The sequence below is a fragment of the Colias philodice genome, chromosome 6, assembly GCF_061535455.1.
Source record: "Colias philodice isolate Cphi_HAF_F1 chromosome 6, ilColPhil1 Martin Lab GWU primary, whole genome shotgun sequence".
Lineage (NCBI taxonomy): Eukaryota > Metazoa > Arthropoda > Insecta > Lepidoptera > Pieridae > Colias > Colias philodice.
Genome location: NC_143091.1, coordinates 2,360,876 through 2,385,655, shown reverse-complemented (window position 1 = coordinate 2,385,655; position 24,780 = coordinate 2,360,876). Strand labels below are relative to the sequence as shown.

Here is a 24,780-nt window from a genome sequence, read left to right as displayed (position 1 = left end):
GGTGGACGCAATAAATGATTATTATAATACAAGATGGCGCCTGAGCTAGTGCTTGCGAAATTTGAGCTTGTTACCAAGAAAAATTCATGTTCATGAAAATTTGAAAATTCATGAAACTTTCCTGATTCATAGAGCTAAAGCTTTAAAATTATTCAACTATTTGGAACTTAATTAGACTCAATAAGTCTTCTTACAAAAAGAAGAATAACTGAAATTTTAATTATGGATGCCTCCATCATAAGCCCGATCGTTCCAGTATTTTGCATGTGCATTGTTAGATAAATCAGTCGGTTACATTTGGGTTTTATATCTTAAAGATTACAAAATGAAGAGGCTTGTCAACAAAAGCTCTTTTAAGCCATTTTCGGCTCCTTATGAATAATATTGCTAGTTATCTATACTAACATTATAAAGCTGAAGAGTTTGTTTGTTTGTTTGAACGCGCTAATCTCGGGAACTACCGGTCCGATTTGAAAAATTCTTTCGGTGTTAGATAGCTCATTTATCGAGCAAGGCTATAGGCTATTTATCATCACGTTACGACCAACAGGATTGGAGCCACGGGGGTGAAACCACGTGGAGCAGCTAGTCTATACATATAATAAATCAGCTGTAGAAGGGTCAATTCTGTACATTGAAAATATTAAAAAAAAAATGGTTGCCTGTAAAGTCGGTTTTACGGGCGAAGATTTTACGTGACAACGTCTTTTTCTCGATCATAGTTGAGTGGGAGAGAGACGCAAGGCATTCGGCGGGCCTCTCTCTCGTTCGGTGACTCATCGTAACGTTACCGAGCGTTACACTTTTTCATAAGTGACTCCCAGTCGCAACCTAATTTAAGACGTTGTCACGTCAAAAAAAATGGTTGCCTGTAAAGTCGGTTTTACGGGTGAAGATTTTACGTGACAACGTCTTTTTCTCGATCATAGTTGAGTGGGAGAGAGACGCAAGGCATTCGGCGGGCCTCTCTCTCGTTCGGTGACTCATCGTAACGTTACCGAGCGTTACACTTTTTCATAAGTGACTCCCAGTCGCAACCTAATTTAAGACGTTGTCACGTCAATAAATAGCAGGGGGTGTTACTGGATCGATACCAAATCCAAATATTTGATTAAAAAAATTTTTGTCTGTCTGTCTGTCTGTCTGTCTGTCTGTATGTGAAGACATCACGTGAAAACTAACGGTTCGATTTCGATGAAACTTGGTATAATTATACCTTATTATCCTGGGCGTAAAATAGGATACTTTTTATCCTGGAAAAATACGTAGAAAAAAAATAATCTTAATTTTTCAGTTTTATCCATAGACGTTGTTCTGTAGAACCGCGAACACACGTTGGGTATTATTAGCCTAGCCGTATTTGGGTCCAATAGATATTAATAAGATGTTATTGTCAGAGTTACTCAAAATGGAGAAATAAACCATCCACGCGAAGACCGACATCCGCGCGGACGGAGTCGCGGGCGGAAGCTAGTATGATATATTTTTGGTATAACAAAATTGTACTACAGATAATATTATACAATACAAGCTTGTACCATACAATTAATATTATATCACAAGTTGACTCCGTAACAAGAAGTATATGAAACATGTTTTCATGTAATCATAGTCGATATTTGAGCAGTATGCATTGAAAAGGGAAAATAAACGCTAGAGTTTCAAGAGGGTAAGTTATGATTTCAAATTTATTTATTTAAAAAAACATGAAAGCCTTATAATTATTGGGAAACAATTTATTTATTAAATAGCTTAAATAAAATGTTAATTGTGTAAATGTTTATAATTAACTAGCGGTCCGCCCCGGCTTCGCCCGTGGTACATGTTTACGTTTTCTCTCCATAAGAACCATCCTCGTACTTCAAGGAATATAATAAATAAAGAATTATCGAAATCGGTTCAGCCGTTCTGGAGTTATGCGCTTACCAACACATTTTGCGATTCATTTTTATATATAAGATTATTTATTGGTACTTAACTAACACGTTTAAAAGTAACAATTAAAAAGGTTCTATTTAGTTAGTTAGCATTTTATTGTTAGGAAAATATCACAAAAAGAGCCCATATAAAGCATTTTTTGACGTGACAACGTCTTAAATTAGGTTGCGACTGGGAGTCACTTATGAAAAAGTGTAACGCTCGGTAACGTTACGATGAGTCACCGAACGAGAGAGAGGCCCGCCGAATGCCTTGCGTCTCTCTCCCACTCAACTATGATCGAGAAAAAGACGTTGTCACGTAAAATCTTCGCCCGTAAAACCGACTTTACAGGCAACCATTTTTTTTTAACAATTTAAACTATTGATAGGTATGAGAATTATTTGAATATATCTTTTTAAGTAGGTAGGTAACTTACACATAATATTTTATTGCGATTTAGGGCCGATTTTTCAATGCTTGGATAAAATTTATCCGTCCAATAAAGTATTACACGATAATATTAAAATGTCACGTAAACTGTCAAATACGGGCAATTAGAAAACGTTTTTAAAATTGTTGTTTTATACATTATTCGACGAATAAGTTTTATCCAAGCATTGAAAAAACTGACAACATAAAAAAATATAAATAAACGAAACAAACTTATAGCGACAATACTTTACACACACTGCACTATTCAGTGCACATAATATTTTGTTAAATCAGAATCGTTTAGACTTTATATTATACTATAGACGAAGCTTTTTATTGACCCGAATTAGGTTAACATTTAGCCTTATTCAAAATTTCTTCTTACTTTTGTATCATATCAGACTACTACATACAAGTTGTATGTTAGAACTAGGACCATTGATAAGCAAATCTAATAACAATGACATAAATAATAGAAGAAGTTGATTAGCTCTCAAAACTCAAAAACCCTCCCCTTCAGGCCAGCCAGCCACTGGGCTGGTAATTCGCTTTGTAATTCTGGGCTGGTAATTCGCTTGTAATTCTTCAGTCGCGTACTGACGCGACTGAAGAATTACAAGCGAGCAATTAAATTCCCGTCCCAACAAAAACCAGTCATTGGAGTTTAGTTCTACACGTTTAAAAATAGACAAGTAAGATAGGTAAAAGCTATGAAACCGGTAAGGTTGCAGATGGCTTACATCTTTTTGCAAACATGCATGGGAGTGCTAGGGCTGTGCACCTTTAGTATAATAAATAATTGAAGGAGAGAAATAAATTCATTATTTTGAAAGAGTGAATGCATTATTTGCCATTTAAATTATATTATCATGACTAAGAATTACTGATAGTCCGCTGTCCGCACTCTTTGCTGTACATTCCTACCTACCTAGACGGGTATACCTACCTATTCAAAAATATTTTCCATTAAAAATGAAAATTTGATTCTTTTGACTATTATTTGATATTCTCTAATAATTAAGAGAGACAACCCTACTGAGTGGCAAAATTCCGAAGTACTTCTTTAGACTCTCCACTAATGACCGTATTTATAACATTAATGTAGAAATAGTCCATTATGCACTATGGTAATTTTATTTTATGTTTATGTTATGTCTAATATGTTTATATGGAAATTAATTACCACTTAATTCTTATTTGCTCACATTCACTCCTAATGTTATTAATATATCGTCTTTTTTACACATAATTTTATCAAGTACTAGCTTTCCGCACACGGCTTCGCCCGCTTTACCTAATCTATACTAATATTATAAAGAGGAAAAGTTTGTAAGTATGTATGTATGTATGTATGTATGTATGTATGGTTTTCACGCAAAAACTACTGGACCGATTTCAAAAATTCTTTCACCATTAGAAAGCTGCATCTTTACTGAGCAACATAGGCTATATTGCATTTTCAAAAAAATTAGAGATCCTTACCAAAAATGCAATAATGTAACCCAAGGTGTAAAAAAATCCTCAATAAAACTTCTGTCATCGCGTGCGCTGCGGAATCTATTGAAGATAGAACAAAAAAATGTTCTGCAGTATTATAGAATGGATCAATATCTACAAGAAAGTCCGCGATACCATATGTCCATCTTCAGTAGTTATGTTACTACAACAACTTTTTAACGTTTTCAAAGTAAATAGAAGTGCCGACAGTAATCAAACCATGTTATCCATACACATATATTAATCCTTATCCCATTAAATGATGTTTTATTATAGACTGTTTCAATACCAGCAAAATACTTTTTAAATGAAAAGAATTGGATATTCCATTCAAAAGATATAACGAATTTAAAAGTGTCAATCTACAGAAAATAGTAGGTATACTGTTCGAGCAGGCCGTAGTGCGGGGGTCACGGAGGAATTCTACCAATATGCGTCTTGACGGAACACAGTGGGGTTTTGGTCGGTAGGAATCCGACATAACCCACGGCCCCTCCCCTGGAGGCCGTGGGTATCTATGAAAGATTTCCCCACTAAAACAAAAAAAAAGGCCGTAGTGCGGGACGGGGTAAAGGTGATTTTCATGTGATTAAAAAATAAACCTATAGTCCGACCTATAGTAAACTTTTCACTGTAACGATATCGCTATCTATGCGGGTGAAACCGCAGGGCATTGCTAGTGAATTATATACTCAAACCTTCCCCAAGAACCTCTCTAATTCTCTATCTACCGCATCAAACCGTTGCGTACATTTGCGTACCGTTGCGTAGTTTTAAAAATAATTTGGAAAATCCAAAAGTGCACGCCTCATAATTTTTTTTAATAATTATTTATTAATTATTATTTTTGTTTATTTAATAACAATTAAACCACATCGAATCAGACCCTGAAAAATGAAAGGGTTCTATTCCTGAGCATACTCAAGCGTAAGAGAAAAAAAAAGACTCGATTAGTAAAGTATTTCGGTCGCTATCGTGTTAACAAGAAAATCCTCCGCACATACAGACACACGCGGACGTCCAAGACAGAACTTTTTTAAACTGTTTTTTAACTAGTTTAAATAACAAAAATGACATCAAAAATATCATGAATGTTAAAAATAGTGTTTTTTCTTAATATGTGTGTGTATGTATTATCTTACAAGTGCAATGTATGATACATAAAGACATTTTAAGTTTGAAAAATCAGATGTTTTGCGCGAAGTGACAGTAGTACCACAGACTAATAATAATATACTACACAGACTAGTAGTACCCACCTCAACGCTTCGCTTATGAGGCGTGCAATATACGCATAGTGACAAACAGACAAAGAAAACAACTTTGCTTTATACTATGTCGTGATAATCATACACGAGTAAAAAACTGTAACACTTTTACAAACAAATAATGTAGCATTGTTGTAGCTAAAGATGACATATTTTATTTATTTTCCCAAAACATGGAGAATTATACAATATTGTCTTACCTTTTTGTTTCTGTTTTAATGCAAATTACATCATATTATTATTGCAAAATGGGGTGTAATAGGTTGAACTACCTACTTTTATCAACTTTCCCAAGATTGTTTAAAACAACGAAAAATATATGATATAAAGAGCGATTAAATTTTTTAAGTTGTTGCCGTTGTTTCGCTCGTCATACATCCAGCGCTAATATGACTATATGATATTGTAGTTTGGACCAAGTTTCATAAGATTGATCAGATATAGACCCAAACCTAATGGGCTAATAGCCTTAGCTTTAAAGGCTAATTAGCCTTTTTTGCGTAAGAGAGGAACAAACATGCCATTCAAATCACAAACGGTCAACTTCATAATCTACTAGCAGGAATTTTATTTTTATCTACATATTATTAACTAACTGAAACCACTGAATAGTGTAAATTACAAAAAAAAATATGTGAAAAACGATAATCAAAGTTCCCATACGACTGTAATACTGTAACTGTAAACTTGACTAAGTTTGTTAATTTATTTTATAATATTAGAAATTAGTATTTTTTCAGTTTCTTATTGTTGTTCGCAGTTCGGTCTAAATATTCAAAGATAATTAGTAATTACATTATTTTATTTGCTATTGGTACTTTAATATTTACGTACTTACCCATGTTGCAAACACTAGAGCACTTAAATTATATTTACCAAGGAAATGTAGACGTGTGGATGGAATATTTTATGTCGGCAAATATTTATTTTTTAAAGGTATTCCCTTAATAGGATATACAGCGGTGAAAAGCTTCAAGATAAAGGTTTTAATGCTTGTCATTTCCTGTGACATCATTTATTTATTACTAGTGGTCCGCCCCGGCTTCGCTCGTGGTACATATTTCGCAGTAAAAGGTAGCCTATGTCCTTTCTCGGGTATCAAAATATCTCCATACCAAACATGCAAATTGGTTCAGTAGTTTAGGCGTGATTGAGTAACAGACAGACAGACAGAGTTACTTTCGCATTTATAATATTAAGTATGGATTTACTATTTAATACTTTACTTTACTATAAACATTAGGAACGTAGTGAATCATAGCTCCTTTTCCCAGCTTCATCCGGATTTGTCATCCAGATTAGTAACCTAAGTTACTACATCGATCGAGTAGTTTTTGAGTTATATATCGAAACAAACAAATGAAACCATTTCTTTTTCTTTTCTTATATGATATTACTATGAACATTAGTAAAATATCTAATAATTATATAGTTATTGTGACCGCTTATACCTAATACCTTAATTTAACTACCGACACAATATTTCTGCCAATACATACTTACGTATGATATAATAAACATAACATTCTAGCGGACCCACCTTGTTTGTTCTGATATTGCAAAAGTTAATTTGTTAAAACATCCCGAGTTTCTCGTCACACTACAATTAAAAATAGCAACAATTAGTTACTTATGTCATTTCACACAACATGTTTACCCACCATATAAACTTCTAGTAATTTCTATAGATGCATAAAGAATCCCACAAACAAAAGGACGTCACAAAAACTAGATCCCAAACCGATCCTGAAAAAATGCCCATCCTCCCATAGTCATGACCTAACAAGGATAAAAATTCATATAATAAAATAGGTTGGATATGGTCCCGATGGAAGACCGGTTTCAAGGCTAGGTTTAAATAGGTTGTGCTTGGGGGTTCAGGCATCATTCCCGTGGAAGCCTCCCTTGTATCCAGATCACGATGTGGCGTATCTTCGTGCTGTTGTTCGCGGCGGCTGCGCACGCGCAAATACCCTCGCTGGGATGGTGTCCGGACTATCAGGTATGTTGTTTGTTTTGTGCTTTGTTATTTGTTAATAATATAGGAGATAAACTTTGATATTTGACAATTATGTTTGATTGAAATTGTGAACAAATGGTCGTGTTATTGTTATTTGTTGGGTAGGCATCTCTTCCAGACTATGTATTTAATATTAATACATATACCCTTATCAACTAAAATGTAGCTTTAAGAACGATACTATTCTAAATAGTTGCGTCAAAATTTTCTATTTCAGTTACATATTGCACGCCTCATAAGCGAAGCGTTGAGGTGGGTACTACTGTCACTTCGCGCAAAACATCTGATTTTTCAAACTTAAAATGTCTTTATGTATCATACATTGCACTTGTAAGATAATACATACACACACATATTAAGAAAAAACACTATTTTTAACGTTCATGATATTTTTGATGTCATTTTTGTTATTTAAACTAGTTAAAAAACAGTTTAAAAAAGTTATGTCTTGGACGTCCGTGTGTCTGTATGTGCGGATCCTTTTTCTTGTTAACACGATAGCGACCGAAATACTTTACTAATCGAGTCTTTTTTTTTCTCTTACGCTTGAGTATGCTCAGGAATAGAACCCTTTCATTTTTCAGGGTCTGATTCGATGTGGTTTAATTGTTATTAAATAAACAAAAATAATAATTAATAAATATTTATTAAAAAAAAATTATGAGGCGTGCACTTTTGGATTTTCCAAATTATTTGTATTTTGACTTTAATCTTGGTTTATACTTTCTGTAATTACTCAATATTTTTTTCAAATAACTGTATAGGTTAGTACACCCAAATGGGAGTACTAAACTATACGGTTACGGTAAACCTTTAAATATACTAAAAATAATTAAAATAATAGTTTAAAAAAACTAAAAAACACGCTTTTTATAGAAAACCGAACTAAAAAATAGAAAATTTTTATCAAATTAGTGTATTGTCATCGGTCCTCAATAAATCTACAAAGTTTGAACGAAATCTGGCCGTTTAAAGTGGGTCAAAATCGCGCCCAAAGAAGTCGGTTACAAACATACAAACATACAGGTGAAGCTAATATAAAGCGTGTAATTAAATTTAACCTAATAAAATTTAAATATATTATTACTTTCTGAACAAAAAAAATACAAAACCTTTCAATAATTATTCCTTTCCACTGTACGTCACAGAGGAGCTTAATATACTAGTGTCGTGTTCTTGACCTCGGTCAATGATGTAACCCGTTGGCAGGTCAGTAACCCCTTTCGATTTCAACCCATTGAGCGTCAGGTGGTAATGTTATGGGTGAAAGTGAAATGGGGGCAAGCGGAAACGAGTTTTTAATGTCGTGTTGTGAAGATTTATTTTCGTTTTGTATAGTGGTAAATGGTAATGCTTTGCTAATTTATTTGCATTGATTTGTATTAATTTTCTAGACATATTGAATAGTTTTTAAAATAGAATAAAATAATCAATTTAGTAGGCTAAATATATATTTGAATAAGTCATTTACAAAATCTAAATACATATTTATTATTTATATAATTATCCCGCCCTCAAATAAACTATGACTGCAGCCATTGCCATTTTTATATTTCTAGAAATAATCAGAAGTATAGTTATTATATATAATATAAATTTATGACATATTATTTAAATACGCAAAAATAATGCATCCATTTCCTAAACGATTTCCCAAACTAATAATCTTCTACCACCTTACACCATTGTAATACTTTAAAACAGTCCTAAAATTCATGCTAAACTTGCAGCCGATGGCTAATTTCAACATCAACCGTTTCCTGGGCAACTGGTTCGAAGCAGAGCGGTACTTCACGGTGTCAGAGCTGGGCACACGCTGCGTCAACACCAAGTATGAGGCCACGCCGGAGGGCAGGATCGTGGTGTCCAATGAAATCACTAATTCTTTGTAAGTATATCTGTAATAATACATAGTAAGATGAGGGTAAATTAGTGTTTTTGAATGTTGAAGAAATAAAGTCAAAAAGTACGAGATCAATTTCCAAAGCTAGTAAAATTCTTTTACTACCTTTTCGCCCGCCCACATAGTCAAAGCCCAAAAGAAAATCCGCATAGTTCCCGTTCCCGTGGGATTTTCAGGATAAAAACTATCCTATGTAATCCAAGTTACCCTCATGTGTGTGCCAAATTTCATAAAATCGGTTCAGCAGTTTTTGCCTCAAGGAGTGACGTACAAATAAACAAACGAAACAAACTTATACAAACTTTCGCATATAGGTAGGATTTGAATAAAAATATCTTTTATTTTCAGAACGGGAATGAAGCGAGTCCTCGACGGCACCCTACAGATGATAGGTCGCGAGGGCGAAGGGCGCATGATGGTGAAATACGCGTCCCTCCCTGTGCCCTACGACACCGAGTTCAGCATCCTCGACACTGACTACGATAACTTCGCAGTTATGTGGTCCTGCAGCGGTATCGGCCCAGTACATATTCGTAAGTATTCCTACATCATTTCGATACTATAGTTTATTCGTATTACTTTCAGGATTGTACTGTGTTTGTGTTGTTGATATTTTATAGTTTCATAACAACTACCAGTAATAAATATTAAATAGGTAGGTAAATAATTGAATGGTTATCTACTAAATAAAAAACTAATATAGAATAATCTACTAACCTTTAACCATTCACAGAAAACGCCTGGATCCTCACAAGAGAGCGTCTGCCACCCCCCATGATCATGCAAAGCGCATATGGCGTGTTGGACAAATACAAGATCTCCAGAACATTCTTCGTGAAGACCAACCAGGCTGACTGCCACATTCTCCCTCGGCCTGCCGCTGAACCCATGCTCGATCTGCTGAAGACTGATGATCTTGAAGGCAAAAATGCTGTCCCTGAAGTGATCGTTGATAAGGAGGAGGTATGTCTTTTAAAATTGTCTTTTTATATTCTAAACTCGTGAAGGCTTAAGTCTGGTCAGATTGCTGAACATTAATCTGCCTGGAGAAGTATCAGTGATTCAGTGTAACGCGTATGCGATATATCCGTATGATCCAGGAATCCATATTCTTATTATGTGAAATTCTACTAAAAATTTGTATAACCAATTAAAAATTCGAAGTAAAGATCCGAAGAAGTTTTTACATATTAGGTATAAGCGACTTCAACATAATCCGTTTAGTAATTTTTGCGTAAAAATTTTTTTTTTATTGATTTGATAAAATAAATATCAAAATCAAATGTAAAAATGCAATTCTTTCAATTAATTCTAAATACTCAACACTCTACCTTTTAACTAGCAGGTAATAAATTGTATAATGTTCATATTTGTCTTTGAAACCGGCTTGTATGGAAATTGAATCATTACTAACAATTACTTATGGTGATCAGTTATTTGTATGTTTATAAAATAGGTGATAAATTTTATTTAAAACATACAACGATAACTTGCAAATAATTTATGTAGCTATCATCTATATTAATGATTTGCATTGCTATGTACATGTGGATTGAAAAACACTGTACAATTTAAAAGATTCTTCCATCAATAAAAAGCTACATATCTCGGCTAAAAATGTTGTTTTTTCCAAGCAAACCGTTTCATATAAACATACATTTTAGATAAAAATAAAATGCAAAAACCATTCATATACATATTGCAATAATTATTTGCAGAAGATCCCAAAAGAAGAAATCAAGAATGAAGTTATCGTAGAGCGATCAGCTGTGCCAGAAATGTCCGAAGAAGCGAAACCCATGAAGATCTCTGAACCAATGAAAGAATCCGAGATGAAAGACGACAAAATGGACAAACCCATGGAAATTAAAGAAGAAATGAAGAAACCAGAATTAGAAATGAAAGAGAAAATAGACAAGCCAATGCAATAAATTGTTAGTAATTAATTAGTATGGTTGGAGGCTTACAGGATGGGCTATTGAACCAAATAAGTAATTTCCGATGTGGACAGTCTGTTTCGAATGGTTTGCTTTAGTCAGTGCTAAATAAAGAAAATATAAATAATAATATTCGTTTTCTTTCCGCTGTTGAAACCAACAATCCTTACGCAATTGCTATCCACAATGTAACTGATTACAGTAAATTTTTTAAGTGTTAAATTTACATTTTATTTGCTTTCATGAAACTTGAATCCATATTTTGAAAAAAATATCATAAATAAATAAAATAATAGCTAGGTACATTATTTTAATAACAAAGTAAAATTAGAATCAATGAATGTTGATGCAAAAGGAACGGGTCTGATTGTATTGGTCGGGCTGATACTGAGCGTCCACTCCCGGCCGCTATCCCACTACTGCCCGATACGGGGACTTTTGGCTGCTGGGTTTCCCCCCTGGCCCGGTTCGCCCCTCCTTAGTTAACCTGCACCCCCCAGACTCCTCCGGGGGGTCCATATTAATACCAGGCTTAGTGTGGACGTCCAGTCAACATGGACCACACAGCACCAGGACTCCCGACCTCAAACCATCCTCCGAGCCCGACCTCCGAGTAGCCGGATTACAGGAGACGCCACGCTCCCAGTCGAAATAAACTGCGAATTTATCAAACATATAATATAAAAGAACCATGGTTCTAAACTACGCGTGAATTTTCATAACCTATATTGTTTCTTTTTTTATTTCTTTTAATATTTGTGCTGAAAACTAAATAATTTGCCATTGGGATATTTAGTTCTGTAAAATACAGAAAATATTTTTTTTTTATACAAAATTTGCCGTTCTAGGTCGTAGGCCATCTATCGCAACATCATGAAACCTTCTACAGCATTAAGTTACAAGGTAACATAGCAGTTTAGACAAGATAGACTAGATGGCAGTTCACTTAAAAAATAGAAATTTTGTAATTTGAGACAATTTATCATAATATTTTAACTTTTTCAAAAGAACAACATCTCAATACATAGTATAATTAATCCCAACAATTACCTTTATTTTTTTTTTGTTAACTTTAGATATCTTTAATTTACACGGCATAATATTTTTTTTTAATTTACACATATATACCTTTTAACCAGCAAGTAGATCAAAGCATACCTACCATAGAAATTAATTGCTCAAAAATGTATTCAATAGATTCTTTAGATTTTAGAATGTACCTAGAAGCTAGATAATATAACATATACAAGGTCAAGTTGATTCACAATTACATATAGTTAATATATACCTACTATCCTATATAAATATTTTTTCCGGCGCTTTTTATGAAATATCAGTAAACAAACACACATATAATATTATGCAACGTATAGACCGGCGCGTTCAGTCCATGGTAGAGCAGATGTAAGGAAACTCGTCTATGTGAACATATTTAGTTTTTCCTTAGTGTTTTTAAAATAAAATTATACAGGGTAAGTAAGGAACATGCATTTCGTCAATGTAAGTAATAGGATAAGTTATTTCACTTTTATTTATGATATGTTATGCCAATGAAAAAGAATAATCGCAAATATTTAAAATATCAATGAAAAGTTTAGAATAATATTTCTAAACTTTTGAATACCCTAATAAATAAACTATGGCTTTCCTTCAGGATACTAGGAACGGATTTTTTGAATAATAAAATTGATAATAAAGATCGAATAGTGTAATACGTTTTCATAATTACACTTTTATTTTCTTATAGGTACCCAATTCTTTAAATTTTGAAATTATTGATAACTGTAACAGTCTGATAACAATATGCAGCAAACAATTAAGACATGCTACTATTAATTTTCTACGCAAAGCAAGTAAAATTATGTTTGAAATGTTAATAAATGTTTTATCTTTGCTAAACTAAACACGTTTACACGATTAAAAAGAAGTGTACCTACTGCAAAAACTTCAGAACATAATGTATGGGTTTAAATTATCTATAGGTACAGTATATTAAAATGAAATTTACAATTACATAAAGAGATATAGGTATTTTTTAAAACCTTACTTAGGATTAGGAGAACCTTACTAATGAAGTTTATAATGTGTGAATCACATATCTATGTTAAGAAAATATCTAGATAATATCACAAATATTTTCTATAAAACGTGACGAGAAGGAAAACTAGCCTGCTTTTCCGAATAAGAAAGTGCCGTCTCTAATTTAACGTTTCCTTTGTAACTCACTTCTAGAATTCTCTATTAGGTTTCATTTACAAATTTAGCTTTGTTTTCTTTTCTTATCGCCACTATCTTATACTAGATGAAAAACAGGTAATCTTGCAATCAGTTACTACTTTTTCTTTTAATAACGTACGTCTAACGTATATAAAATACACATTTTCGAATATGTGCAAATTTTAAAAACCAAAAACAAACTGATAAACCAGTTTTTTGGCATCTTTAGTTCATAGTCGGGTAAAAACCTAGCCATATTATATTGATATTTTTTACTGTATTTGTGAATAACTGACAAAGTAAATCAATCAATTTTTTATCCTTTATCATTTTAATATAAAATATCGACTGAATATTAGTATTTGACGTCAATGATTCAATGTACTTAAATTAATTTTTTTATAATTATCTCCAATAGCAAAACAAAACAGGTAAGTAGGTACCTATTAATAGCAGATATTATTTTAAAGTTTATTTGAAAGACTGACAAGAATTGTCGATGGGAAATTCAATATTGTACGAGTAATTTAAAAAAACACAGAAATCAAATCAATCAAATTGTTGGTCTGTGATTTTCAATTGATAAACTTCCGACATAGCCTGGCCGATAAACAAGATTATAATATGCCTTGGGCATCTAGTACAGAGAAACTTAATAAAATTATAATTTATAGGCCCTTAACGGAAAGTGGCTTTTATAGAAATAATATAAAATTTCCCGTATTACGTTCTAATTCCACGATATATTAAATGAGACCTTACCCATAAAGTTGATAATTTTGTTATCATTGATAATTACCTAATTACAATGATATTATTAGATCCTCATTAAATTTAGAGAACACATTATCTATTTTTAGAATTCATAATAAAATTGCAAAAATAGATATTTAGGTACTATTTAACAAGTCACTGAGAGGTAAACTATCAAAAATTACGTCATGTAACCTTGGTCAATGCTATGTTAAACAAACTTAAAATTGACCTTAAAGTTTAAACCATTCAATGATTCTAAATGCATCAATATTTGATGCTCGTATATCCTTATAAATATACTTAGGTTTAAACGTAATACCTAGGTACCGATGTAAACCTAAGTAAATAAAAACCAAGTGCTTAATTATTTCATACTCCAATTTTCTTTTAGATATCCACTACATAATAAATACATATTTATTAAAATCCTTTTAAAATTATACGATAAATGAGAAAAATACAGAAAATTAGGAATACTTATGGCATTCCATTTTTTTACGTCCTCGCGGGTGCTCGCCTCCTTCACACAATTTTTGGATACAGAAGCAAATATTTTAATTAACTAATAACTTAATTATATATATTTATAAGTTTATCTCTAACATGTAAATTGTTATTAATCACCCACTTAACTGTTACGTATGTAGTCAAATTACTGTTAAACTTCGTTTCAGAGCCAATAATTTGCTGTAGTTAACGTTAGGATTCGTTTTAGATGTTAGTATTATAATCAGACAGGTTCAATGTATGCTAAATGCTAATAATATAAAGCTGAAATATTTGTTTGTTTCAACACACTAATAGCAGGAACTACTGGACTGAATTTAAAAGTTATCTCATCCATCGGTGACTACGTACGTGACCTAAGTGATATGGACATTATTTGTAACATGGGCGACGCTACCAATATTTAGGTACTAATAGCATACTACAAAGTTGCAAATTGCAATACTGACTGAAGAATCGCCTGTTTGTTCATAAATCCTAATAATAGAGAAACAGATGTGTAATACATCTGTCTACATGTGAAACCCTTAAATGGTAATTTTTTCATATTATTGTATCAATAGTTTTTTTTCATAAAAACATAGGTATAAGCAATAATCATACAATAATGCTAATAAAAAACTCGCAACAGGTGTATCCTTATTGATTATACTCATACATATAAGTAGATGACCCATTCATTCATCAGAATGTATAGATAATGAATTCCTATAATTAAAAGCTAACTAAAGAAACATAAATATCGTATATTTTCTATTTATAAATAATGTTATATGTAACAACATAGTTTTAACATATTATTGGTTCTCATCTCAAAGTCGCGATGTAACCTTATTAACAGGGCATGCATTAATTCTATTTTTATTTTATTGATTAATTTTGTAGTAATTTTCTTTCCTCTCTGTTATGTCTGTATATTGAAGACCATTATTTACTAAGCGACGCTCGGTCTTAAGATTTTGAGATTTTTTAGTATTAAAGAGGTGATAAGAGCAATGTAAAAAAATAAGAATTGAAAAAATTGATAAACTGTTCAAGAAATTGTTACAAATTTATAGATCGTATTTATTTTTAGTGATATATCTTGGATAAATAAGATAACTGTGTGTTTCAATAAAAAGATTTTGTAGCGGTTAACCAAACTGACCGCAAGCAGGAATTATGATATAATTTACTTTAGTTTTATTTTTATTCAGCATTTATATTTCGATTTAAAATATAAATAATATTTAATTTATAGATACATTAATGCTTAATCCAATTTTAAACTATTTCCTAGCTCATTATTTTATTTAAATAGGAAAAATCTAAAAATCATAATGTCTTCCATAATTTGCAAGTTCAATAAAAATAAAATATTAATAACTATGTTTTTATTCTCAGGAAAACTTAAAAAAAAATGTTAACACGTTGTGCATATTGTTGGAAAATAAAAAACCATAAACTATCGATGTATCGATAAAGGTGTGTAGCTATGAATGGAAGGGTTAGGGTTGCTAAGCGTAATATTATGTTCATAAGAAAAATATAATAGTATACCAAAAACTTTAAAATTTATAAATCTTGGAAAAAATTACCTGAGAACTATGAAATAGAAAGATTTACCCTTCCTAAAAAAATGAGAGTGAAATTCAAAATATATCATGAGTCATCAGCGTGTTTGCAATATAAAAACATACAAACTTATCATTTTTCCGTTTATGTACTTTATCATTATACTAGCTTCGCTTGTGTGGAAAAGATAAATTTTCATGGTATAAGTTTTCATCCTCTATTTTACCCCTTTAGGGGATGAATTTTCTAAAATCCTTTCTTAGGGGACGCCTACGTTATGACATCTACCTGCATGCCAAATTTCAGCCCGATACGTCCAGTGGTTTAGGCTGTGCGTTGATAGATCACTATATCAGTCACCTTTGAGTTTTATATATATAGATTTGGATGATCCATATCTTGTAGTTTAGGCGGGACCAGCGATACTACTTTAGTACCTATTTGGATTTTAGTGACTAACCAAGCAACGGCGTGGTTAATCAAAAAATGTGCTAAGTCCACACCTGTCAGCCAAAATATTGCAAGAATATATAAGAAGAATATACCTAAAGAATATTTTTGGTAGAGCTTTTCTGCATCTTCTTCTTATTATTATTGTAACCATATACACGCAGAAGCACAAAGGAAATCTATATTATTCTCAAGCATCCCCAATTTAATTTAGATTTTCATTTATTTCTCATTAATATTACCTTATTTGTCAAAGTAGCAACCCTGAAGCCAGTTGCCATGACAGTCCCGTTATGAGTACCGTAACTGATGTACTTAGGTCTGAATGGGGATACCATGTCACTTGTCAGCATACTTAAGAGTTAAGTTACATATTCAAGTTATCGGACATCATGGTGGTCTGCTTATAATCATTATTTATAACACAACATCACTGTTTTTGATCTATGTAGATCTTAACAAAGATCGAAATGATTTTTTATGATATCCTGTTTAATAATATATTTTCATAATTAACTCTACCTATGAAATATTGATTGGATAATTGCAAGACGCAATTTTAATATGTCTTAGAAGCCTTATAATTGATGTATGCATCGATTAAATATTACTTCTGAAACTATAAGACAGAATATAATATGTATATCTTCACGATTTCGCGTGACAGCTTCCCTAAAAAAATTACTTACATCTCTATTTGAATACCTTTTTGTATTTCTTATATAGAGCAGCCTGCATCCAGTTTCCCTCTATATGTATATCAACATTTCCCGAAATACTTTCAACTAAAAAATAAAACGAAATAAAATAATAGACATTTTAATATGCACAGTTTTTGCCAAACTATATAAAAGTAGATATGATTGTTTTTTTCTACTAACATATTTAATTTTTTTTTACGTTTAGCCAATTTTAACCTTGCGAAGTCTTACAAACTCAAATAACAAATTGAAATAACCAATAAAAAATTCTCGATATAGAACATGTACCAGTATTTTAACTCGTCTTTTCAAATAAAACCATCGGATAAGGTATTTATCATAATATCTTGTACAAACAAACCGCGGGTGACCATTAAGTATGAAGTCATAAAAATAACAACGAATCATTTTACACGCCTCAATGTGATTCATAAGATTAACAAAATTTCTGTCGAACAATATTTACAATGTTTGTTATCTACAAAAGAACTGAAATTTTCTTTGTATCAGTCTTACTCATCAATTCTTAAAAAATGTGACCATATATCTAAATATTTGAATAAATAAATCAATCAATCAATTTTGAATAAATAATTCAAAATATTACGTGTGTAAAGATTACTAGAGCTTAGCAACAGACATGACTACCTACTTCGTGTCGAAATTAGTTATCTTCTTCTTCTACTATATAAAAATAAGTCGGGTTTTCCTTCCTGACGCTATAACTCCAGAATGCACGAACTTCCACGGTTTTGCATTCGTTGGAAAGGTCTCGGGCTGCGTGAGGTTTATAGCAAAGAAAAGGTGTGTCTGGTGGCGAAACGGAGTTCGCCCGGTTTGCTAGTAACTTAAAAGATGTTATAGCAATTTAAATTATCAAAAAATGATTTGTATGGAGAATTTAAAACGCTTATTTTAGAATATCTAAGAATGTGGTTGAACCCATGTTGAACCTAAATAAATACAATTTTACGTTCTAACTAAAATTATAAGGTAACGTGGTTGAAGGATATCTAGATAGCTCAATTAGGTTAGAATGTTAATTCTCCAATCGCTAACATTAACTTTAACTTTGTATACCTTTGAGACATGGTGATGGAAAATTACTTTTCAGTCCTTTAAAATAATAATATTTATTATATTAATAAAAATATACCTATATCACCATATTATAATATATTATTGTATCTTATTTAAATAAAAAACTTTCAGTAGTATCACAAACATGGAGGTTCCGTAGATTAGATACGGAGCCCTCATAAGGGGTCAATAATTAATATTTTAATATTTCAGATGTTTGTAAAATAACTTCACAGGTTTTTTACAATATGTATTCTAAAGAAATTCTCGTTATACACTTAAATCAAAAGATAATATCTAATGTTATGTAATATGAATTGTTACAGATGTCGGTACTACGGTCAATAGCAGTTTTCCTCTGCGCTCTCTTCACATTGACCACGGTCAATGCGCAAGTGGTGCTCCCTGGTGGATGTCCCGATGTAGCCGCCATGACTGACTTCGTTCCTAGTAGAGTATGTATACCTAATACTAAAATATTTGCAAGAATATTTTATTAAAGCAGGGAATCGGAAAGGCTTCTTTCCATTAATAAGCGTTTATCTGGCGGATTTAGGAGATAATTCCTGTTTTAGCAATAACTCTCGTACTAACTCAAAAAATTATAAAACGTATTGTGATGTCTGATGAAAAGCATAACTATGTAAACGAAATTCATTGCTTTTCCGTACCTTACCAACAAAAGTAAAACCTATTCAGAAATATTTAACTATAAAAGTTTTTATATAGATACTTTTACTTTTTAATTATATATTTTCAGTACCTGGGAAAGTGGTATGAAGCAGAGAAATATTTCGCCATATTCGAATTGGGTGGTAAATGCATCACAGCCACTTATTCTGAAAAGGACAACGGGGCCATCGCGGTCCATAATCAGCAAGTTAATACATAGTAAGTAGAAAATCTTCTTATATATAAAATTCTCGTGTCATCGTCGTCGTCGTTAGTCTGCATACTCCTCCGAAACGGGTGGACCGATTCTCATGCTGTGCATATCGGGTAAGTCTGAGAATCGGCCAACATTTATTTTTCATATGTACCACGGGCGAAGCCGGGGCGGACCGCTAGTATTTTATAAAAACAACTACAAAGACAACTTAATTAGTGTCGTGATCTTAATAAATACAACTATAATTAGCTAAGAGAAAATTTAACAGTGATTGCGCTCTCCTTTACTCCCATACAATTGAACAGTGTGCGCAAACGAGAGCGCAATATCACTGTTACTTGGCGGGGCCAGGTCGTAGAAGAAAATATGTTATTTAAAGAAAAGTGTGGTTCATATGCGAAATAATATGTCTCGTTAGAGTTTCAGGTATGAATATGTTGACTTCGTGTTTTAAATTGCAGACCCGTACGTCAAAAAATAAAGACATAGAATCGTTTAATGATGATTTTAAGACCAATCTTTGCAATTATTTTCTATCGAATCGTCCAATTATGTATCGAGTCCGTCCACGTTCTTCGAAATATGATGAATATTAACATTTTTTTTTGATGGGCTAGTAGTCCATTGAATAAAAAGTTCTAGAGTGCGTGAGTTAGTAACGTAAGATGTTTCTTCGGAAACATGTCAAGAGTCCCTAGGTAATAAACATACTAAAACCCCGGGCCACTAGGAGGAGCCCCGGAGTGGGGGGAGGGGGGAAATGGGTCCATTTTTTCATTTTTCGCTTAAATCTCAAAAACGGTACATGTTAGAGAAAAACTTTCAAGGAAAAGTTGAAAGGCCATAAAATTATCTACAAGTTGTACCTGAATCATTTTTTCCTATATCCTACCGTTTCCGAGTTATACGCAGTAAAACATGATTTTGGCTCAAACAATTTCCACATAAATCGATCAAAAAATATTTCTTTCTTCCAAAAAACTCAAATGTGCAACTTGTGACCGGTACTGATAGATTGCTCTTAATTAGGTCTATAATTGGTAAAATAAACACATTCCTCCATGGAAGCCTTTAGGAGGAATCGATTGTCAAAATATTATATTATGGTAGTTTGCTGTTTGAGTTACTGAACTTGATCTTTTTATTTTTTTCTTCCAAAAAACTCAAAAGTGCAACTTGTGACCGGTACAGATAGATTGCTCATAATTGGGTCTATCATTGATAAAAATACCAGATTCCACCACGGAGGCGTTTACGGGGAATTGAATTTTATTAGGGTAGTTACGATACTTGAACTTTTTATTTTTTTTCTCCAAAAAAATTCAAAAGTGCAACTTGTGACCGATACTGATAGATTGCTCTTAATTAGGTCTATAATTGGTAAAATAAACACATTCCTCCATGGAAGCCTTTAGGAGGAATCGATTGTCAAAATACTATATTAGGGTAGTTTGAGTTACTGAACTTGATCTTTTTATTTTTTTCTTCCAAAAAACTCAAAAGTGCAACTTGTGACCGGTACTGTTAGATTGCTCTTAATTAGGTCTATAATTGGTAAAATAAACACATTCCTCCATGGAAGCCTTTAGGAGGAATCAATTGTCAAAATACTATATTAGGGTAGTTTGAGTTACTGAACTTGATCTTTTTATTTTTTTCTTCCAAAAAACTCAAAAGTGCAACTTGTGACTGGTACAGATAGATTGCTCATAATAAGGTCTATCATTGATAAAAATACTAGATTCCACCACGGAGGCGTTTACGGGGAATTGAATTTTATTAGGGTAGATACGATACTTGAACTTTTTATTTTTTTTCTTCCAAAAAAACTCAAAAGTGCAACTTGTGACCGATACCGATAGATTGCTCATAATTAGGTCTATCATTGATAAAAAAACCAGATTCCACCATGGAGGCGTTTAGGAGGTATTGAATTTTATTAGGGTAGTTACGATACATGAACTTTTTAACTAACTACCCTAATAAAATTCAATTCCCCGTAAACGCCTCCATGGTGGAATCTGGTATTTTTATCAATAATAGACCTAATTATGAGCAATCTATGTGTACCGGTCACAAGTTGCACTTTTGAGCTTTTTGGAAGAAAAAAAATAAAAAGTTCATGTATCGTAACTACCCTGATAAAATTCAATTCCCCGTAAACGCCTCCGTGGTGGAATCTGGTATTTTTAGCAATGATAGACCCAATTATGAGCAAACTATCTGTACCGGTCACAAGTTGCACTTTTGAGTTTTTTGGAAGAAAAAAATAAAAAGATCAAGTTCAGTAACTCAAACTACCATAATATAATATTTTGACAATCGATTCCTCCTAAAGGCTTCCATGGAGGAATGTGTTTATTTTACCAATTATAGACCTAATTAAGAGCAATCTATCAGTACCGGTCACAAGTTGCACATTTGAGTTTTTTGGAAGAAAGAAATATTTTTTGATCGATTTATGTGGAAATTGTTTGAGCCAAAATCATGTTTTACTGCGTATAACTCGGAAACGGTAGGATATAGGAAAAAATGATTCAGGTACAACTTGTAGATAATTTTATGGCCTTTCAACTTTTCCTTGAAAGTTTTTCTCTAACATGTACCGTTTTTGAGATTTAAGCGAAAAATGAAAAAATGGACCCATTTCCCCCCTCCCCCCACTCCGGGGCTCCTCCTAGTGGCCCGGGGTTTTAGTATGTTTATTACCTAGGGACTCTTGACATGTTTCCGAAGAAACATCTTACGTTACTAACTCACGCACTCTAGACCCCCCTTGGAGGGACTCATTCAATGGACTATAGAATAAATATCTTTTCTTAAAAAACTGCCCAAATAACTTCAATTTGGTGTTGTCAGCCCCTTAAGTGTATTGAAGCTTTTTTATTGATCCTGAAGTAAATTTCCTGATTGTAAATTGTATGTAGAGCGATAACTATGAAAATTCTCATACATTAAATCACGTTAATGACTGTTATAAAAGAAATCAATCTAGTCGCATTACCATTGATATCTATCCAAAAATTCGACACACAGTCCTGTGACTTTTAAAGAAACTAAATATTCACAATTTCTAAAGGAACATAATATCATATTTTGCAGTTCCGGCGTAAAATCAGGAATTCTTGGTGTAGCTGTGCAAGTCAGTCGGTCTGATGAAGCCAAGCTGAGCGTTCGGTTCCCGTCGTTGCCTGTGGATATACCTGCTCCCTACTGGGTGCTTGAAACTGACTATGACAATTACTCCTTGGTGTGGAGTTGCATGGACTTAGGGTTCATACATGCAGGTAAACTTAAACTCAAACACAACAAACACAACTCAAACATTATGTTTATTAAGCTATTGCATAGCTTCTATCGCAGGCCTTGAGCGCGGGGACCGAATCTAGAAATTCCGTAAAGAAAAAACCTCATGCTCCCCACTCCGACGGGCGGAGGTGTGGCTTGAAGGCATGCTATGCAATATATGCTTTGCAATTATGCTTTACCGCGGCAGTCCCCGAGTGCCACAGGTTTTTTTTTTTAATTAGACTTCTTCTATAAGTACTTCTGAGTCATAATATAGTTTTACCATTCAATACTAGTTAATAATGTAGATAAAGATAAATATTACGTAGATACTACCACCAGAAAATATGGAAATACTGGCTTTTCGTAGCCAGCGGAAATTCCCAGTTGAGATATTTTGCTGTGGTTAAAGTAGTCACTCTCTCGCCTCCTAAGTTTCTAACTATCCCCGAGCAAACATAATATCATAAAATTACTTCCTCGTAAAGTTAAAGAAAGACATACATAAAAACAAACTTTTGCTTTTGTAATTAAGTAAGGATTTGAATACTTACTGTAACTTGAATTGAAATATACGTAATTATGTTGATGTGATAATTATTTTTTGCTGAGTGGTTCAAAAAATATATATTTTTTTCTGACATAATTATACTTTATTAAAAAATTATATTACACGCGATCAAATGTTGGTAAAACATTAATTGGTGACGTGAAATCCTTGACCAAAATTTTAAAGGAGTTAATAATTTGACTTCTCTGATATTTTAAATCTTTAATTTTATTAATTTATGGTCCTAATATATGGGGAAGTAAGTGTAACTAACATCAAATAATTAAATAGTTATACATGGACTGGTAAAGTGATTAATTTGATAAAACCTTCGATCTATAGCGAACACAAAATGTCCAAAAGAGTGATACTAAAACACTTGACTCTACATTGAATTATACCAAAAATCTTACTAACTAACTCTTGGACTGATTTTTTTTTGCCAAACCTTTCAGAAATCGCCTGGATCCTCACGAGACAAAGGCATCCACCTCTCAGCGTTTTGGAGCAAGTCTACGCAGCAGCCGATAAGAATAACATTAGTCGAGCCTATTTCATGAAGACTGACCAGACCAATTGCCCTGATGATGACGAGGAATAAATAATAGATTATTTTATAATATGATATTACCTTGATTGAGAACAGTCACATTGGCTGAATTTTAGTCGTGTACTTTTCTTTTAAATCTGCCAGTGATGGCAGAAAAATTAACTTATAATAGAGCCGCTAGTTTCTTTGTAGAAAATGGTTCAGTATTTGGTTTAAGGTTTGGTAAAAAATCGTGATTATTTTAAGGGTAATTTTAATAAAATTTTTGTCAACAAACTATGAATAATTAATGATTACGATTATTGGATGCACTCGGAAATTACATCATTACCTTATGATTAATTTTGTCTGTTGATAACAATTTTCACTTTCTAACTACTTAGTTGGAATATAGGTAAATAATAATTTTACACTTCACAAATAATTTCAGTAAACCTACGTCACACCTAAAAAAACGTATGTGAGATCATTAAGTTTTTTATATTTTTTTTGCGGTAGATGGCAAAAAGTGGCCTTGGTAGTCAAAACATCCTGCTGTATACATTGATAGGTTTATTGTTAATAACACAATAAACTCGCTATTAATGGCCTGACTTTGCAATTTAACTATTACTAAAAAAAAAGTTAACTGTAAATTTGATTATATGGCCATGCCATCCACGTAGACTATTGTTAAAAAGTGTTTATGGTATGTATATTGTTTATGGTACAAATATGTCATAGCTATAATAATATTATGGTTTAATGCTCTAAGTAATATTATGATCAATGGCCCTGACTATTTGACGAATTTTGTAGTGTTTATTTTAATTTATAAGTGGTTAAGTACCTATATTCAATCCTGTCATAACTTTAATGTAGGTATTACATCTATATCAGTAAGGATAAAACTGGTTCAACAGTAACTGTAACGAGAAATTTATCTAGCAAGTTTTCAATACTTTAGTTATTTAGGGTATTGTTAAAAATAAAAGTGTACATGTAAATTTACTGTTTATTTTAATATATTATTTCAACCAATGCATTTGTTTAACTTGCTCCTAATGAAATTTACATTTGAAATGTTAATGGTCCAATATGTTAATGAGTATATTAATTTCTGTAATTATTGTACATATTTATAAATAGAGATATCTTTATAAAAACAAGCAAATAAACTTATTGTAGGTAATTAATTTAACCTACATATTCCAATGTTTCAGTAATATTGTGGTAATATTGTGTAGTGTCTAAGGTGGAAAAAATAAAGGAATAAGACTAC

General features: G+C 32.4%; 2 protein-coding genes and 1 non-coding gene across 9 annotated transcripts; 2 read left to right on the top strand and 1 right to left on the bottom strand.

Moving 5' to 3' along the window:
- The first annotated feature begins 1,552 nt into the window (after nt 1-1,552).
- Nucleotides 1,553-11,107, top strand: LOC149487529 (apolipoprotein D-like). Of its 5 annotated transcripts, none has more exons than XM_089696147.1 (6): nt 1,553-1,669; nt 6,999-7,119; nt 8,868-9,025; nt 9,389-9,573; nt 9,774-10,003; nt 10,759-11,107. In XM_089696147.1, the coding sequence occupies exons 2-6, from the start codon at nt 7,039-7,041 to the stop codon at nt 10,969-10,971; spliced, it is 867 nt and encodes a 288-aa protein (XP_089552273.1). In that variant the 5' UTR covers nt 1,553-1,669; nt 6,999-7,038; the 3' UTR covers nt 10,972-11,107. The 5 variants fall into 5 exon arrangements, with proteins under 5 accessions (XP_089552273.1, XP_089552274.1, XP_089552277.1 ...); XM_089696148.1 differs by having other exon boundaries at nt 1,564-1,669; nt 6,980-7,119; XM_089696150.1 differs by lacking the exon at nt 1,553-1,669 and adding an exon at nt 2,972-3,053.
- A 221-nt stretch (nt 11,108-11,328) lies between these two features.
- LOC149487528 (signal recognition particle RNA) lies at nt 11,329-11,624 on the bottom strand. The gene has a single exon (XR_016315817.1).
- A 727-nt stretch (nt 11,625-12,351) lies between these two features.
- LOC149487527 (apolipoprotein D-like) lies at nt 12,352-24,539 on the top strand. 3 transcript variants are annotated; one of them, XR_016315716.1, is made up of 6 exons: nt 12,366-12,477; nt 18,569-18,697; nt 19,003-19,133; nt 22,234-22,418; nt 23,425-23,865; nt 24,018-24,539. XR_016315716.1 is itself a non-coding variant. In XM_089696044.1 (5 exons), exons 2-5 carry the CDS (start codon nt 18,569-18,571, stop codon nt 23,568-23,570), a joined length of 591 nt encoding a protein of 196 aa, XP_089552170.1. In that variant the 5' UTR covers nt 12,352-12,449; the 3' UTR covers nt 23,571-24,539. The 3 variants fall into 3 exon arrangements, 2 of the variants coding, with proteins under 2 accessions (XP_089552170.1, XP_089552169.1); XM_089696044.1 differs by having other exon boundaries at nt 12,352-12,449; nt 23,425-24,539; XM_089696043.1 differs by having other exon boundaries at nt 23,425-24,539.
- Nucleotides 24,540-24,780: the final 241 nt, after the last annotated feature.

Bases quoted from the DNA above. Each gene is read 5' to 3' on its own strand.
- LOC149487527 (XM_089696043.1), top strand. The intron at 19,134-22,233 runs GTAAGTAGAAAA...CATATTTTGCAG, and splicing joins AATCAGCAAGTTAATACATA to TTCCGGCGTAAAATCAGGAA. The intron at 22,419-23,424 runs GTAAACTTAAAC...CAAACCTTTCAG, and splicing joins CTTAGGGTTCATACATGCAG to AAATCGCCTGGATCCTCACG.
- LOC149487529 (XM_089696147.1), top strand. From the start codon at position 7,039: ATGTGGCGTATCTTCGTGCTGTTGTTCGCGGCGGCTGCGCACGCGCAA. The intron at 7,120-8,867 runs GTATGTTGTTTG...CTAAACTTGCAG, and splicing joins GATGGTGTCCGGACTATCAG to CCGATGGCTAATTTCAACAT. The intron at 10,004-10,758 runs GTATGTCTTTTA...AATTATTTGCAG, and splicing joins TGATCGTTGATAAGGAGGAG to AAGATCCCAAAAGAAGAAAT.